The 16685-nt window shown below is 40.4% G+C and overlaps 1 protein-coding gene and 1 long non-coding RNA gene across 15 annotated transcripts in view; one reads left to right on the forward strand and one right to left on the reverse strand.

Moving 5' to 3' along the window:
* Positions 1-16028, forward strand: part of LOC137453241 (uncharacterized) — a 32672-nt gene extending 16644 nt beyond the window's left edge. For 2 of the 6 annotated variants that reach the window (XR_010990298.1, XR_010990300.1), the window contains exons 3-4: positions 8983-9093; positions 11758-16028. This is a non-coding gene — a long non-coding RNA (uncharacterized lncRNA). Of the gene's footprint in view, positions 1-8893; positions 9137-11757 lie in introns of all 6 variants that reach the window. The other 4 variants (XR_010990299.1, XR_010990302.1, XR_010990301.1 and 1 more) reach the window with 4 other exon arrangements.
* Positions 1-16685, reverse strand: part of TRDN (triadin) — a 236471-nt gene that overhangs the window by 130744 nt on the left and 89042 nt on the right. For all 9 annotated transcript variants that reach the window (XM_068162336.1, XM_068162339.1, XM_068162333.1 and 6 more), the window contains one exon: positions 14976-15035. In XM_068162336.1, the coding sequence (XP_068018437.1) occupies positions 14976-15035 (60 nt within the window). The remainder of the gene's footprint in view (positions 1-14975; positions 15036-16685) is intronic.

Here is a 16685-nt window from a genome sequence, read left to right on the forward strand (position 1 = left end):
GCTTGCACCGTTAAACCCGTTTACCACACTATATCTGTTGAGAACCTTTTTCCAGAGCCTTTTTTTCTTTGCCAAATTGAAGCTCCAAGGCTGTTCTTAGCTCAATCCATATCTTGTGAAAGCTGTTCTAACTTTTGTGTTCAGGAGATTGCAGTCATTACAGAGTTAAAAGTTAAGTTTTCACAGTTTTGTCATTACACCTTAAGTAAGAAGTCAGGCAGCCTTTCCTGACATTGAAAGAAAATTGAACTGGGTAAAAAAAAACACTGAATTGAATTGTCTCCACTTCCTCCCATTATTTATCACATGCGTTTAGCAGGTAAGAAAAAATAATCCTGCATGTTATGTTTAGAAATATTAAATGATGGATCTCAAAGAACTAAGTCCTAGGACAGTGAAAATGATGGGTTATTGTGCAGAAATTATGGGCTATTATAGTAATTGGTACATGCTGGAGTGCAAAAGGACTGTAAAAGCAGATAATAGAATGAAAAGACATGTTCAGCCTTCCTTTCTCTCCCCAAATAACCTTTAATAAATTGGCATCATATACAGTGATACCTAGCATAATTAACATATCAGGAGCTGGTGTGGATGCTTGCTTTCCACAATAGGAATTATCCACAGGAAAATAATTAGAACAGAGAAAAGAAAACACTGCAATTAAATACTTGCTGCTAACAATTAAACAGAATGGAGGGGAGTGATAAGCTGTTCTGATGAAATGTAGCAAACTCTGACTATGCCATGGGATCACTGCTCAGTAATTTATGAGTTATTTGTATTTGGTCTATCACTACTTAGTTTCATCTCAACTGTCATTAGTCCAAATACATCTCAGGAACATTCAGTGTTAAAGTCAGAAAAGCTGCCTACAGTTTAATTCAAGAATGCTGAAACTTTGTGTTGTCGTCAAGAGAGGTCTTGCTAAACAAAGCTGCCTGGAGTTTGGTCTCTTCTCCCTGGTTACAAGGGACAGGATCAGAGGAAATGGCCTCAGGTTGCAGCAGGGCCTGTTTAGGTTGGATATTGGTTTAGTTGTGTATGGTTTAGTTGTTTAGGTGGGTTGGATTGGTTGATGGGTTGGACGCGATGATCCTGAAGGTCTCTGCCAACCTGGTCTATTCTGTTCTGTTCTGTTCTGTTCTGTTCTGTTCTGTTCTGTTCTGTTCTATTCTATTCTATTCTATTCTATTCTATTCTATTCTATTCTGAGAAACTTCTTCACTGAAAGGGTTCTCAACCACTGGAACAGGCTGCAAAGGGAGGTGGTTGAATCCCCATCCCTGGAGGTCTTTCAAAGACAGAGATGTGGTGCTAAGGGACATGGTTTAGCCCCAGCCTTGACAGACTTAGAGGATGGGTGGACTTAATGATCTTAAAGGTCTTTTCCAACCAAAACAATTCTATAATTCTAAAGCCAGCTCTGCACTGACAGAATCAAATTATTTGTATTATAATCTCTCACAATTAGAGATATTTGTAGATAATGAATATGTTTAATATAGAAATCACTGGAAGTCTAACTAAATGCAAACAGCTGTAACCTCAAGCCAAGAAGTTTTTCCACCTCTTACAATCTTTTTTGCCAGAATGAGAGAAACAATTTAATGATTATGTTACCTGTCTTGTCTGTACTTGACAATCACCTAAGAGCATGAATCTATAACCATTTTTTCTGGAAGAAGAATTTCAATAATGCAGTTTGACATTAGAGGGAAAAGAATTGAGAGATTTTTTATTAGATCAAATATCAGGAGCATGCCCCAAAAGTGCAGAGGTGTTGGCTACTAACTGTTCCTCCCTCCTACTGAAATCAATGAGAGTTAAGTATTAGGTAGGCGTTCAGTATCTAATACCTTTGAAGGTTAAGCTCTCTGTGATTAAGAAACTCAGTGATCTTCCTCTGCCTTCTGAAAGTTCTAAGGCTGCAATAGTTTCTGGAATTATAAGAACAGGATGTAGTGATAGTAAAAAAAATATATTGAGATCAGAGGCTAAAATTTCCACCCTTTAAAGCATATGGTGGTGTTCGGCTTGATGCTCCTCAGCAGCTGTGGCTTTTACAGCCAGGCAGAATACATGGCCTGGACTCTTTTGGGATGAAGAAATTTCAACTAAAGCTGCTGGTTTGTGTGAAGGAAGGTAAAATTGTCCAAAGGCAGGAAGAATGATGTGAAATAGTGGAACAAACCACCTATAATACTGTAGATAAAGATTACAAGAAACCAAGCATGTTTTTTGGCAACTTTTGATTCTTTCTTCCCTTTCCTTTTCCCAGGAAAATTCTTGTTTCCTATAAAGAGGTTATTTTGAGGACAAAGAGTCATGGGATTTGCTGTCATGAGTTCCAACCCTTGTGCTCAATGTATGATTTTGGTGAAACTGACTTAGCTTACCATGCGTTTCAATCCCACCTATAAATGGATGGGAGAGAAATTTGAGAAAAGAGAAAAACTGAATGTGGAAAGCATGGAACAATTAGGAATTCCAAAGTTTAAATCCTATGAAAGTGGCAGCTCTAAAAATAGGATCTTTGTTTGGTTGATAAAATTATTTACACTTCTTTTGTTTGGTATATTTGGCCAGGGAATGCTCTCCATATTTATTCAAGAAAATATTTCCCTCTATTTTCGTTGCTCTTCCCTTTTCTTACTCCCACAATGCTATAGAAGTGCTGGGGTTCAGGTGCCAACACTGGAGACATTCAATACTAAAGTTGATGGGGTCCTGAGTAACCTGATCTGATTGAAGATAGAATAGAATAGAATAGAATAGAATAGAATAGAATAGAATAGAATAGAATAGAATAGAATAGAATAGAATAGAATAGAATAGAATAGAATAGACCAGGTTGGAAGAGACCTTCAAGATCATTGCGTCCAACCTATCAACCAATCCAACCCACCTAAACAACTAACCCATGGCACCAAGCACCCCATCAAGTCTCCTTCTGAATACCTCCAATGATGGTCACTCCACCACCTCCCCAGGCAGCACATTCCAATGGGCAATCACTCTCTCTGTATACAACTTCTTCCTAACATCCAGCTTAAACCTCCCCTGGTGTAGCCTGAGACTGTGCCCTCTTGTTCTGGTGCTGGCTGCCTGGGAGAAGAGACCAACATCCGTCTGTCTACAACCTCCCTTCAGGGAGTTGTAGAGAGCAATAAGGTCACCCCTGAGTCTCCTCTTCTCCAGGCTGAGCAACCCCAGCTCCCTCAGCCTCTCCTCATAGGACTTGTGTTCCAAACCCCTCACCAATTTTGTTGCCCTTCTCTGGACTTGTTCCAGCAAGTCAACCTCCTTCCTAAACTGAGGGGCCCAGAACAGGACACAGGACTTGAGGTGTGGCCTAACCAGTGCAGTGTACAGGGGCAGAATGACCTCCCTGCTCCTGCTGGCCACACTGTCCCTTCTCACTGCAGGGGAGCTGGACAAGATGACCTTCAAGGGTCACTTTCAACCCAATGCTTTCTCTGGTTGTGTGATTATTGCTACTCACACTTTTCAGAGGGACACTGCTTTGTCTCTTCACTGAGCAAACAGCTCTTCACAATACCTTTTGTAATGTCATAAAACTTGTCATTTCAAGTCCTTGCTTGTGCATTTTTAACATAGTTTTTGAATGCATGTAGGCTCCTTCTCACCCAGACATTTAAAAGTTAACTTTTAGACAGTTAAATCTGGATAAGTCACCCTAGGGAACCATTTATAGTCAATGGAGAGAAATTGGTACCTTCAAAGTGCAATTAATCTTTTCTATCTTGGGCATCCTTTTTAGGATGAAATTGTCCTCTGGAGGTCTCCATTTCATACCACTGGCTGTAAAAACAGCTAAAGGTTAAAGTTTGGCAACATCTCCTTTTGCATTTCTACACAAAGATCACACTATATGCCACCAAAATATTCTAGGACTAAATGTAAGAGCCACATATGATTTTTCACACTCTTAACTGCTGCCTAGCAGCACACTGCTCTCTTAGCCCCCAGCAATTATATGAATGAACATCACATAGAGAGAGATAGGATTTTGTTGTCAAGCATTGTTTAGGTTTAATGGGTATGGGCCTTGAGTGCCTTTTGAACTTTTGGTGTTTACTCTGTCAGAGAACAACAAGTGTATTGAAGGACAAAGTGAACAGGAGGGAGGAAAGTGAAGCACCAGAGGGAAGAATAGTATTTCCTGATGAAATAAAAATAAATTGGTCTTGACTCATCCTAGGTATATGTCAGTAAATTGCATGTCTCTTTTGACAAAGCAGATACGTGCAAAAGACGTGCCTGAACCAAGAACGGTGAGACGAATGGACCAGCCATAGCTAAATGTCACAGTGGCTGTGAACTCGATGCAGAGGGAAGTGGGCATAAGCAAGGCAGGGAGAGCACACACTGCTTAGACCACAGCTGAATGTCTTTCTGTGCTCTCTATGCTCTCAGAGCAGAAGAGGTGAGGAATTATTGCCAAGCTGGAAATGCTTCATGATGAAATGCATCTTGTCAAAGCTTATTGCTGTGTACAACTCCCTGAGAGGAGGTTGTAGAAAGTGGGGGTTGGTCTCTTCCCAGGTGGCCATCACCAGAACAAGAGGACACAGTCTCAAGCTGCACCAGGGGAAGTTTAGGCTGGATGTCAGGAAGAAGTTCTTCATAGAAAGAGTGATTTGCCATTGGAATGTGTTGCTCAGGGAGGTGGTAGAGTCACCATCACTGAAGATGTTTAGGAAGAGGCTGGATGGGGTGCTTGGTGCCATGGTTTAGTTGATTCGAGGTTATTGGATGATAGGTTGGACTTGTTCTCAAAGGTCTTTTCCAACCTGGTTAATTCTTATTCTATTCTATTCTATTCTATTCTATTCTATTCTATTCTATTCTATTCTATTCTATTCTATTCTATTCTATTCTATTCTATTCTATTCTATTCTATTCTATTCTATTCTATTCCATTCCATTCCATTCCATTCCATTCCATTCCATTCCATTCCATTTGTAAATTCTCTGCTCTTCTCTGTGCAGTGTTGTTACTGTGGAGTATTTCTGTATAAACCGAGCTTCATTGTTTTACAGCAAAGATAATAGAATCTATGTTTGGGTGAGAGTAGGAAATTCTCTCTGTCCCACAGTGGAGCTGTATGTTTGTCCTTGTTGATGAAAAATTCAGAAGAATGCCCAAAGACCTTCAGTATGCATTTTTCCTTCTTCATAATGGTTCAGTGTATGTAGCACCAGGAGGACTTCAAAGGCACATTTGCACAGATCTCAGCTATTTTCTTTTCTATTGAAGTTGACAGAGACTCCTTGCATGATGGTTAACCTCCCTAGCACAGTTTCAGGAGTGTATTATAAAGCTAATGGATTTGTTAGCTCACTTACCATTTAAAAAATGCACACATTTTAGAGATATATCATCTGGGTTTATACAACTAACTGGAGAAGAGTGTGGGTTGTCATGTCCTGTCAAACACAGATATTCACTTGCAATCCATTTAAGCCTTCTAGTTTCCCAAAATAGTTGTTGTTTAGGCTGTAGCTGGCTGGCTTGGTTGGCTTGAGCAACTCCATGATGGCCTTCATGATTTCCCAGGCATTGAGGAGATTAAGCAATTGGTTATGGTCCTCAGAGACTATTAGGTTGATAAGTGTTAAAATAGAGATTCTACAGTGCTCAGTGTTACAATACCAAAATCTTTCTACACCTTACTCTCCAATGCTAGAAAATTATAGAATAGAATAGAATAGAACAGAATAGGATAGGATAGGATAGGATAGGATAGGATAGGATAGGATAGGATAGGATAGGATAGGATAGGATAGGATAGAAAGAATAGGTTGGAAGAGACCTTCAAGATCATTGTGTCCAACCTATCATCCAACACTATCTAATCAACTAAACCATGGCACCAAGCACCCCATCAAGTCTCCTCCTAAACACCTCCAGAGATGGTGACTCCACCACCTCCCTGGGCAGCCCATTCCAATGGGCAATCACTCTCTCTATGAAGATTTTTTTCCTAAAATCCAGTCTAAACTTCCCCTGGCACAACTTGAGACTTTGTCCTCTTATTCTGGTGCTGGTTGTCTGGGAGAAGAGACCAACCCCCACCTGGCTACAACCTCCCTTCAGGTAGTTGTAGACAGCAGTAAGGTCGCCCCTGAGCCTCCTCTTCTCCAGGCTAAGCAACCCCAGCTCCCTCAGCCTCTCCTCATAGGGCTTGTGCTCCAAACCCCTCACCAACTTTGTTGCCCTTCCCTGGACACCAAGAGGTGTATCTATAGGTAGGTCCATGCAGATAATCCTAAACTCTATTTGATTACAGTATTTGCTAACAGGATGCTGCTGAGCAGATGGTCTGGCCTGTGAAACAATGAAGTGAAGCCTTTTAGTGCCTCTCACTTTTAGCCACTTTAGGAACATGTAAAACATCTGGAAGAAGAGGACTGAAGGACACATTATAAATGGTCAACAAAAATGAACTAAGCATTGGAAATCAATGATCTTTACTAGAAGAATAATCTGCCATGGCGAGTTCTGAACACTACCAGCTGGAATTTGGCAGAGCCATGTGGAGCTGACTTCAGTGACAGACTTTTCTACCAACACTGCCTATCATGCAATCTCAGCTCTCTCAATAATTCTCTCCCACCCCTTTAAATAAACAGTTCCATACAGAAATCCTGTCAGCAAAATCTGCAATATATATTAGGACTGTCTATGTTCTTTTACAATGTATAAAAGCTAATAAATCTAAGCTTGGAAAGGAGGCTCTTCCTTACGGGAATTGTGTTTTCCCCCATACTTGAAGCCATCCAAGCTCAGAGAAAGAAGCATATGCTCTTACAAGCTGACATTTGGAACTTATGGTTTTTAGGTTTCTAAGCTGTTTTCTTGCCAACTATGCCTATAAAAATATAGATAAAACTGCTTTTGGCTTAAAGAATTCTCTTTTGGCTTAAAGAATTCTCTTCTAATATTTTTCACGTTGACTTCAGTTCTGACAATGCTGAGCACTGAAGAAGGGTTATAGGGCTCTTATAATGCATCCAGTTTTTAACCCACTTGAAATACCATCAGTGCTAACTGGAAATCAGTTTTGAGAATGAGTCATTAAATGTAATAACTATTTTGCAAGGTCATTCCCTAATCTTATTTTCACCTCTTTGATATGAGACTCACTTTGTTTATTATTACTGGCCTTTATTGCTGTTTTGCATTTAAGTTTTGCCTTTACTGTGTCCAGTTCTGGGCCCCTCAGTTTAGGAAGGAGGTTGACTTGCTGGAACGAGTCCAGAGAAGAGCAACAAAGTTGGTGAGGGGTTTGGAACACAAGCCCTATGAGGAGAGGCTGAGGGAGCTGGGGCTGCTTAGCCTGGAGAAGAGGAGACTCAGGGGTGACCTTATCTCTCTCTACAACTACCTGAAGGGAGGTTGTAGACAGGCTGATGATGGTCTCTTCTCCCAGGCTACCAGTACCAGAACAAGAGGACACAGTCTCAGGCTGCACCAGGGGAGGTTCAGGTTGGATGTTAGGAAGAAGTTCTATACAGAAAGAGTGATTGCGCTATGGAATGGGTTGCCCGGGGAGGTGGTGGAGTCGCTGTCATTAAAGGTGTTCAGAAGGAGACTTGATGGGGTGCTTGGTGCCATGGGTTAGCTGTTTGGGTGGGTTGGATTGGTTGATGGCTTGGACACGATGATCTTGAAGGTCTCTTCCAACCTGGTTTGGTTTATTCTAATAAAACTACCTGAAGGGAGGTTGTAGCCAGGTGGAGGTTGGTCTCTTCTCCCAGGCAACCAGCACCAGAACAAGAGGACACAGTCTTAAGCTGTGTCAGGGGAGGTTTAGGCTGGATGTTAGGAAGAAGTTCTTCATAGAGAGAGTGATTTGCCATTGGAATGGGCTGCCCAGGGAGGTGGTGGAATCACCATCGCTGAAGATCTTTAGGAAAAGACTGAATGGGGTGGTTGGTACCATGGTTTAGTTGATTAGATGGTGTTGGGTGATAGGTTGGACTTGATGATCTCAAAGGTCTTTTCCAACCTGGTTAATTCTATTCTATTCTAAATAGCTGACTTTTCAAACCTTAAGTGTTTGAGTCTTTGGGTGATCCTCCACAACACAACTAGATGTTTTTCAGGCACCTTTAACAAATCTTTTGAAACTTGATTAGTGAACTATGAGAAATGTCTGTAATAAAATAGAATCCAAGTGTGAGAACACTTCTGTTAGTTTAGCATCTCTTCCTTCACAGAATGGATTGATTCTTTTTTTCCCCCATGAAAATCAAGGAATTTGACTCATTTACACCAGCAAAGACTTTTGGTGTCTTTTGTATCACATAAGTCTGACTCCTCAGAGTGGCTTGCAGTGAACTATCAAAAGAAAGAGATCTGTTGCTCTCTGCAGAAGCAGAATACCACACATTCCCTGGGTAGCTGCTTCTGAGAGAGTGAAAGTTGTTTGAAATTCTTTTGGCAAAGTTACAATAAAGTGCCACAAGAGTGTTGACAGATGCAGCTTTGTGTGCCAGCATCTGGCTCTGATTCGCAGTGGGATGATATAAACAGGGAATAATGGATAGCTGTTCTGCCTCTGTGGGATGGCATTGGGATTGTGTGCTGATAGCTTCCCCAGCAATTCAGAGTTTGACCAAAGAGACGCCGCTTTTGGGAGTCATAGACAAGAATCTCATTAAAATGATGTCAGTGGATGTCTTCTCACAGTTTTACATGACTGGATAGAAATGTAAAGGAGCAATATTTAGACTCCAAATGACAGCTGAAGCTATTGGAAGAATTGCTTGTTAATAAATTAGAAAATTTTCAATAATTCAAAGTTAATTTTCAGTTTCTCAGACTCACATTTAAAATTCACCACTACTTCTTTCCTTTCAGACCCCTTGAAACAGATTCAGAACTCTTGCAGGAGATTACTAGAGGAATAAATGCTTCTGTCATTCAATCATCTCCATTTATGTCCTCAGCAGAAAGAAGTATTGTCAAACATTGCATCATGTGAGCATCTTCTTTGTAAAAGGACAGACCATTAGCTGGCAACTCTGAAGATGAATCCAGGAGTCTTTGCAAGTTTTGGGGTACAGTACTGCCCTCAGAGGGGGAAGACTTTTTAGTTCTTAGGTACACTTCCTGTTTAAAACTGGGACACTTTCATGGCTCCCAACATCTCCCTTTAGCATTTAACTAGAAAATGTCTGCTTTGCTTGTTTTCTGCAGCAGAAGAGAGGGCTGTTGAGAAGGCAGCACCAAAATGCATCTCTCCATAGAAAGAAATAATATTCTCTAATGTTCTTTCCCAAACATGAAAACCTATAGCTCAGTCCACCATTTTGCATGCTGAATTTCCCCAAACAAGAAGCAAATAGCCTGTTACTTTCTTATTTATGTGACTGAATTTTTGCTGCACTGCATCAAATACCTCCCCAGAGAAACAACATTGATATCAAAACTGTCCCCGTGTAAATGTAATGTGAGAGGGTGGAAAGTTGCACGCTGTCATTGACATATCCACAGCACATCCTAGTCTTTAACCAAGTACAAGTGACACTTAAAAATACTTCAAGAGCCTAAAGCGCTTTGCTATCTGAACAGCAGAGGGCAAGTGTTGAACTCCTGTGCTACCGCCCACCCACAGCAAATACAGGCACTATCACTTCTAAAACTAGACACTTCATGCCTGTAGGGTTTGGGTTTTTTTTTGTAGTAGTAGTATATTCAGTGATCTTATGATGTTGATTCACATTTATACCTGTATCACCAAAACCATTTTTGGATATGAAATGGCTGGCATCATACTAAATTCTCTCACCACAGTGTCTAATAGCAACAGTCCCTGCTCTTGGGCAGGGTAGTTCTTGACAATGGAAGAGACAAGCCTTGGAAAAACATCGTAGACAATAAGGTCATACAGTCTATCAACTCTTTCTGGGACTAAGCAGGCTGTAGGGTTTCCTCTTACTATAATTTGCCTGAATTTCTTACCTCTGTTTTTTTGGGGTGGTTTTTTTTGATCATGCATGCAAAGGGTGAGGCTTCGATGACTTTTTTAATGAGACGGTACGATGACTTTTTACCCTCTTACTTTTTACACTCTTAATATCTAAATGTGCCAAAAAGGCTGCTGAATTCCTCCAATGAAAATATTTCTTTCAGCAGTATAACATTAACAAAATCGTCTGCATCGCCTTAGCTTTCAGGCCCTGGCATGCAAACATAAGATAAACAACATGAGGCTAACCCAAGGAAAGGAAATGGCATGGCCACATTCCTTTGCAGTCTAGCTATCATGTGAAAGTCATGTAGTGGTGTAAGCTCCAGAGCATAACTGGGTGCTTCAGTGCAATGGTTTTAGGTAGGCTGAATTGCCAATACTTTCACATCTGTGCTCCCCCAGACTTTGCTGTCAATTAGGTAAAGATCACCCAGTAGTGAGTCCAGTGTAGTGTGAAATGCAAGCTGCTTAACCAAAAGTAGAAGACAATAAAAATATGCACCTAAAATAAACTTCTGTGTGAAGAAAATGAAAACAAAATTTGACTATAATTATACAGTATGGCTGTAGGGAACAAGGCTGTGACATTTGGAACCGAGAGATGCTTATCACTCTTAATTCAGCAGCAGGCAGCATGCACAACCACATGCTGAGGTAGGCATGCAAAAAGACAGACACATAAGAATCCACTTTAGGTAGCAGCAAAACAGTAAAGACATTCCACTGAAACAAATCTTTGATCTGCCAGAGTAATTCAGGAAATGTAAATGTAAAGCAAGCTGGCAAACATTGCAGGGGAAGCAGAGGAGGAGTGGGAAAACCGTACGGCACAGGAGGAATAAAATAGAGGCGGTTCAGTTAATGTGGTGAAGAATGTGCTGCTAACCAAAAGAGTGACCAGCTAGTATCCCTGAAATCCATCTTCTTGGGTGAAGATTTCAAACTCTCTAGGGGTAGAACACTCAAAATACTACTCAGAACAAAATTCAGGAATATCAAGTAAATGAGCAAATACATGGAATATATCTATCAAAGTGGACAAAAGAATGTCAGTGGCCTTCTGTGGCGGCAAGGTTATCTTGGACCTCAGCTATATCAGTGCCAGTGGAAGAACAGAAGTGCTGGTATGTCAGAACCAGTATGTCTCAGCACCTCTTATTTAGAAATAAGTTTTCCTCTTTAGGTTTTAATGTTTTGGAAGTTAAGATTTGGAAAATTAGCCCTGGAAGGAATGTGTATTAGTTTTTCATTTACTGGCAGCCTAAAGGAGATCAAAGCCATTTGGACACAGGGATTTGTTAATGCTAGGACAGCAGTGTCTGGACTTGGCGAAGAAACTGTAGCCCAGACATAAATAAGATTAGAAAGATCTATCCTTTGGAGGAAAGGTGGTTCAGGAATCCATCTGAGAAACTGTAATTTATCACATGCATGTTAGACAGAAAGTAAAATGCTCTCTGAAGATCCATACTTCCTCAGATAAAAATCAGAAAGCAATTTTTTGTTGCTGTATACAGTAGAGCTCAGGAGGGCTGTCTATAAATGTCTCAGTAGAATTCAGGGCAGGTTACTGTTGCAGTCACGATATTCATGAGATAGATTTCTGGTTTAGCAAAACCTATCTGAATCTATGGCTAAAACTCTGCTGATATCTATTGGAAAGGGCTGAATAGCTCAGATATATTTTAATTGTTATGAAAGAAAGATCTCAGAAGCTAACTGATATTGATACAATTACTGTGTTTTACAGGAGGATCTGCATGAAACTGGTCAGTATCAGGGGCAAATGTCGGCCTGAGAAAGAAGAAAACCAGCTAATGCTTCCTGAAGCAGCTCAGCAAGAACTCTCCTTTCTAGGTCTTTCTGCCAATTCATTGTGTACAGTTTACATACATGTCATTAATTTTTGAAAGCTACCATTGCAGTGACATGAGCAGAATTTGCATAAATGAACATTTCAGCCTCATTTGGTAAAATCAGCACAAAAGCACTGAGTGAGCTCCAATAGATTTTTCAGGTGATTGTCAAAATAAATTAACTGACACACTGTGAAAAGTGCATATAGCTCAGCCCAAGGACCCAAGTTTTGATCCGATCACCATAAAAGGCCATCTCAAATGATCTACTTTGCCATAAAATGATATATAAACCTCAAATAATTTAATTGATGTGCTTTTTCAATAATGGAGTTCAAAAGCACTATCAAAGAATAAATACTGAAGGGTACTAATTAATATGATTTTTCAGTAAGGTATTTCAAAACCCCTATCAAAGGATAAATACTGAAGGGTATTGTTATTATTGGCATTGTAAATCTGTACACTGTGCCTAAGGGATCTGATGAGTGGGCACTGCTCTTATAAACCCAAGAAGACAGAAATTCCTATTTGCTGTGAATATCCCTACAAAAATACCTTTGTGAAGCCACTTTCTATGAGAAAGACCTAGTTTTTCTTCTTCACAAATGGCATTATTGGGAAAGACAGAAATGATTCCTGGTTTAAAAGTATTGTGGTGTCAGGGTGACTTTAATTAAATTCCTTAGATGAATTGCACTCAGATCTCTTTGTTTGGACAATGTAATTTACCATAAAAAATATAAACTGATAAAATATAGCAGATTTTAAAGCTAATTAGATATTAAGGTTATTAAAGGAATTTAGTATGCTGGTGTTTTCTTCACACTTATCTATGCAAGGAAATGAATTACCGTAATATTTCAGTTCACAGAGGTCAGTGTGATATGAATGTGTTGCCTGAGGAAGGCAGTACCAAACGATGAGCAGCGCTTGGTGGCACTCTCCTCAATGACTTCTGTAAAGACCACAGAGCTAGGCCTACCTGGTCTTTACCTTTTTTTTCCTCAGAGACACAGTCTGGATGTTTCAGCATTGCCTTTCACAGCTTGTGGATTGTCTAAAGTTTGTGTTGAAGGCAACACTTGATTTTATCTGCCACCAAAATGTACCAGCTCCAACACAACCACCATTCACAACATTTAACATCAGATGTCAACAAGTTCAAAGCACAGCTTATTTGCAGGTGGACTTCTGGAGAACCTATGGGGCCATCCTCTTCCTTTCTCCTACATATGGATCATTTGTCATTGGAACGGGTTGCCCAGGGAGGTGGTTGAGTCATCGACCCTGGAGGCGTTCAAGGGGAGATTGGACGTGGCACTTGGTGCCATGGTCTAGTCATGGGGTCTGTGTTGATGGGTTGGACTTGATGATCCTCGAGGTCCTTTCCAACCTAAGTGATACTGTGATGATTCAAATTGCATTATGACTGATTTTTGAGGCCAGGCTGGACATGACTCTGAGCAGCCTGATCTAATGTGAGGTGTCCCTGCCCATCACAGGGGAGTTGGAAGTAAATGACCCTTGAGGTCCCTTCCAACCCTAACAATTCTGTCATTTCCACTATCTGAGGCTCAAGCTGTCAACCCAGCTGTTCACCTGTAAGGCCACCTGACCACACAATGACCACTGAACACTTTTTCAGCCGTTTAACCACTGATTTCTTAGCACATTGCCTGCACAGCACTCTGGAATGACGCAGGGCAAACACTAGGAGACAAGCATAGACAGACATGTCTTTTATCTTCTGATATTCTGTCACCACAGACTTCCTTCTTTATATCCCTGCTCCTCTTTATGGTCTTCTCAGTTTCCTCATAGCACGAAAGGTCAAAACTTGAAAAAGCATTCCTCTCCAAAACTCCCTCCCCACAGCATGTCTGCTTTGCCTTAGGAGGCCATCAAACAGCCCAGGGAGCAATCCAGAACAGAGAGCCCTGATGTGTCAAATCTCCTTCCAAACATCAAGAGAACTATAAGAGAGATCTTGAAGATCTCCATGCAAGTCTTTGTGTTGTGATATTTATAAATAAGACAACTGTATGAAGTCAGAAACTGAGTGAATCACATCTGGTACTGGCAGTTATTTTGTAAATTGAAGTGTAACTGAGGGTCTCTGGAAGGTTCTGCTAGTTGTTCTCCCACTCTGACCCTAGATGAGTCCCTCTGTAAACCTAGAGATAATAATTTGCTCATTTCTAGTGGGACCTCTTATCTCTCCGCATCATTCTTTGAGAACCTTCTTCCTACAAAATCACAAGCTGCTTCTTTTTCCTTCCACAAAAATCTGTGTCCTCCATTTCCCCATTTTGAGAATCTTTTTTTTCCCCCTCAGCTACATCCTTCGAACTTCCCAGCTTCAAGTGGACCTGGGTACATCAAGAAAGAGCCTAAGCCACAATACAAAGATAAGAAAATACATCTGGTTCAGAGAAGTGGAGAGCTGCTTGAGCAAATAACTGACTAAAAGCTTCTTAAGCTTAGTGAGTCCTTAAACATTCCATTCTTGACTCTTTCCATAATTACCGTTGCTTATCACTCTCAGAATCTTGGCCATTAAATAAGGTCATAATGGATTCATATGACGAGATGATGAACAATCATTACCAGTAGCTCTAGCTTCTCTTATGACTAAGAATTGTCTGTTAGATGAGCACAGAGATGACGGAGGAGAAAAGATGAAGCACAGACGTGATGGGTCACCTAAGCTATTTCACATACTAGCAACACCAGCTCTATTTCTGAAGCATTCTGGGGTTAAGGTTTGTTCTTTGTGGGGGAAAAGCCCCAATAATTTCCTTCTTGCAACTCAGCCAAAAAAAAACAAACCACAAAAGCAGCATGGAAAAAATTAGCAATTTCTGTAGCTTTCCATTGACTCTACTTTTAACAGAACTTGAATTTTAATCCATGCATCGTAGACACAAAATTAAAAGCTTTAATAACACAGCCATTAGCTCTCACGCTTTATTAAAACCGTTTGCACACTCTCTGTTGCACTTGTGAGGCCTTTCAACGGTACAAAACACACTTTTAATACATCAAGGAGCAGAAACGCTCAGAGAAACAGAAGAAAATTAGAACAGAGTTCAACAGCGTAGGAGAGTACCTGGATAAAAATCCCCTTGCGCAAACATGTCAATCACATAGCGACAGAACGCATATTGATCTAACAGAGCAAAAAGGAAAGAAAAAAAAGAGAGTAAAGATGAAAGCAAATTCGATATAACTTCTATTTAACAATGAAGATAAAGCTTGGCAGTGCAAAGACATTCCAGTGGTAGTCATACATTTGGGGAGCTTTTTTCCCCCCACCCCGGTCTTCAATTGATTTGCGTGTTCAGAAAGTTTATTGTCCAGATCTAATGAAAGTCACCCAGCCAAGAACTTCAGAGCTATCAGTGACCCGGAGCCACCAACGTTTCTCCCGGGCTGGCAGGGCACAACATGCACCCCAGGTCAATGAAGTTTGAGAACAAAGGGTTTTGTTAATATTGCTTTAACAGTATAATCAATATGTACATTTAGTGAATGAGAGTATGAGAAGAGCTCTGTGTACTTACGCTCCTGTAGCAATGAGATTTTGTAGCAACAAAACTTTATCCTTTCACTACAGAGTTGTTTTCCAAACACTAACCTTTACAAATATGTTTTATATATGCATACATTATATCTGTATATATTAAAACTATATTATCCAGACATTAAGCCTTCTGAATCTAAATGAAACCCTGATTTCAAAAATGTTGATTGCCTATTGATTTCTTCTATACATAATCACAGTTGAAGACCTTGGTAAAAGGTTTTGCCATTCAGGATGGTGAAGAAAAGGAGTGCAGAAGAACTGCAACATTTCTGGATCCTTCAGCAGGCTGGGGGGTGGAGGGGAAGGCACATTGCCAAGTGGAATCTAAGGGACTTTAACTTTCAAAGCCCATGTTGATGACTAAATGTCTACTCCAGTTGGCATTTGAACTACTTCACAATGGTCCTTTATCTAAGCATAATCATCCCTCTGTTCCAGGCTGGTCTAGCACACTGCCTAGTCTACAGAAATTACACTTCTCTCCATCTTCATCTGCTTCTTATTCATCTCTGAAGTCACTTTCTATTTACCAACTTAAAATCAATAAATCAATAAATTAAGCATATGGTGAAATATTTGCAATTTGTTCCAATGGCACAACTATTGTATTTCAGTGTAAAATAAGGTTCCCAAGTAAATCACACTCATCATATCACCTACTTTCTTATGTTGTCCACTAGAGCATCAGTAATAGTTGACGTTGAGGCATTTGGGAGATTACTGCTCTGTTGGAACGACTGCCATACAAGTCCTGAGGTGGAAAGCTGCAGCTTTCTAGTCATGATTTCCTAGGTGGCTGTAGAAATTAGGAAGGGGTTGACAAGCTCAGCCAACATGCAGCTATTCCCTGTTACTGAAACTGTGAGGGGAACACTAGTTAGAGCTGGAGAACCTGGGGCAAACCTTTCAGGATGTGCACAGGGCTGTGGCTATAACCACTGCTTTTTACAACCTATTGACTGTTCATAATAGTTTCCACTTTTGCATTTAGGAATTCTAATTAAGCATTCTGGCTGGCTCCAGCTTTGGATTCCATCCTGAAGGAATCACAAGAATTTGGCTGTAATACCTGCCCTGAGTCTATGTGATAATTTTCTGAGAAAAGTAGCAGTGTTTGGGTGAGAAAACAAGTAGCTGCAAATCTGTACTTAATAAACCCACTGAAGTAAGAAAAGTGATGGAACTGACTTCAATACACTTGCAAATAGGATCTCAATGACTACTACTACTAAA

Source organism: Melanerpes formicivorus, unplaced genomic scaffold, assembly GCF_026170545.1.
Source record: "Melanerpes formicivorus ecotype bairdi unplaced genomic scaffold, bMelFor1.0.p_v2 SCAF_63, whole genome shotgun sequence".
Classification (NCBI taxonomy): domain Eukaryota; kingdom Metazoa; phylum Chordata; class Aves; order Piciformes; family Picidae; genus Melanerpes; species Melanerpes formicivorus.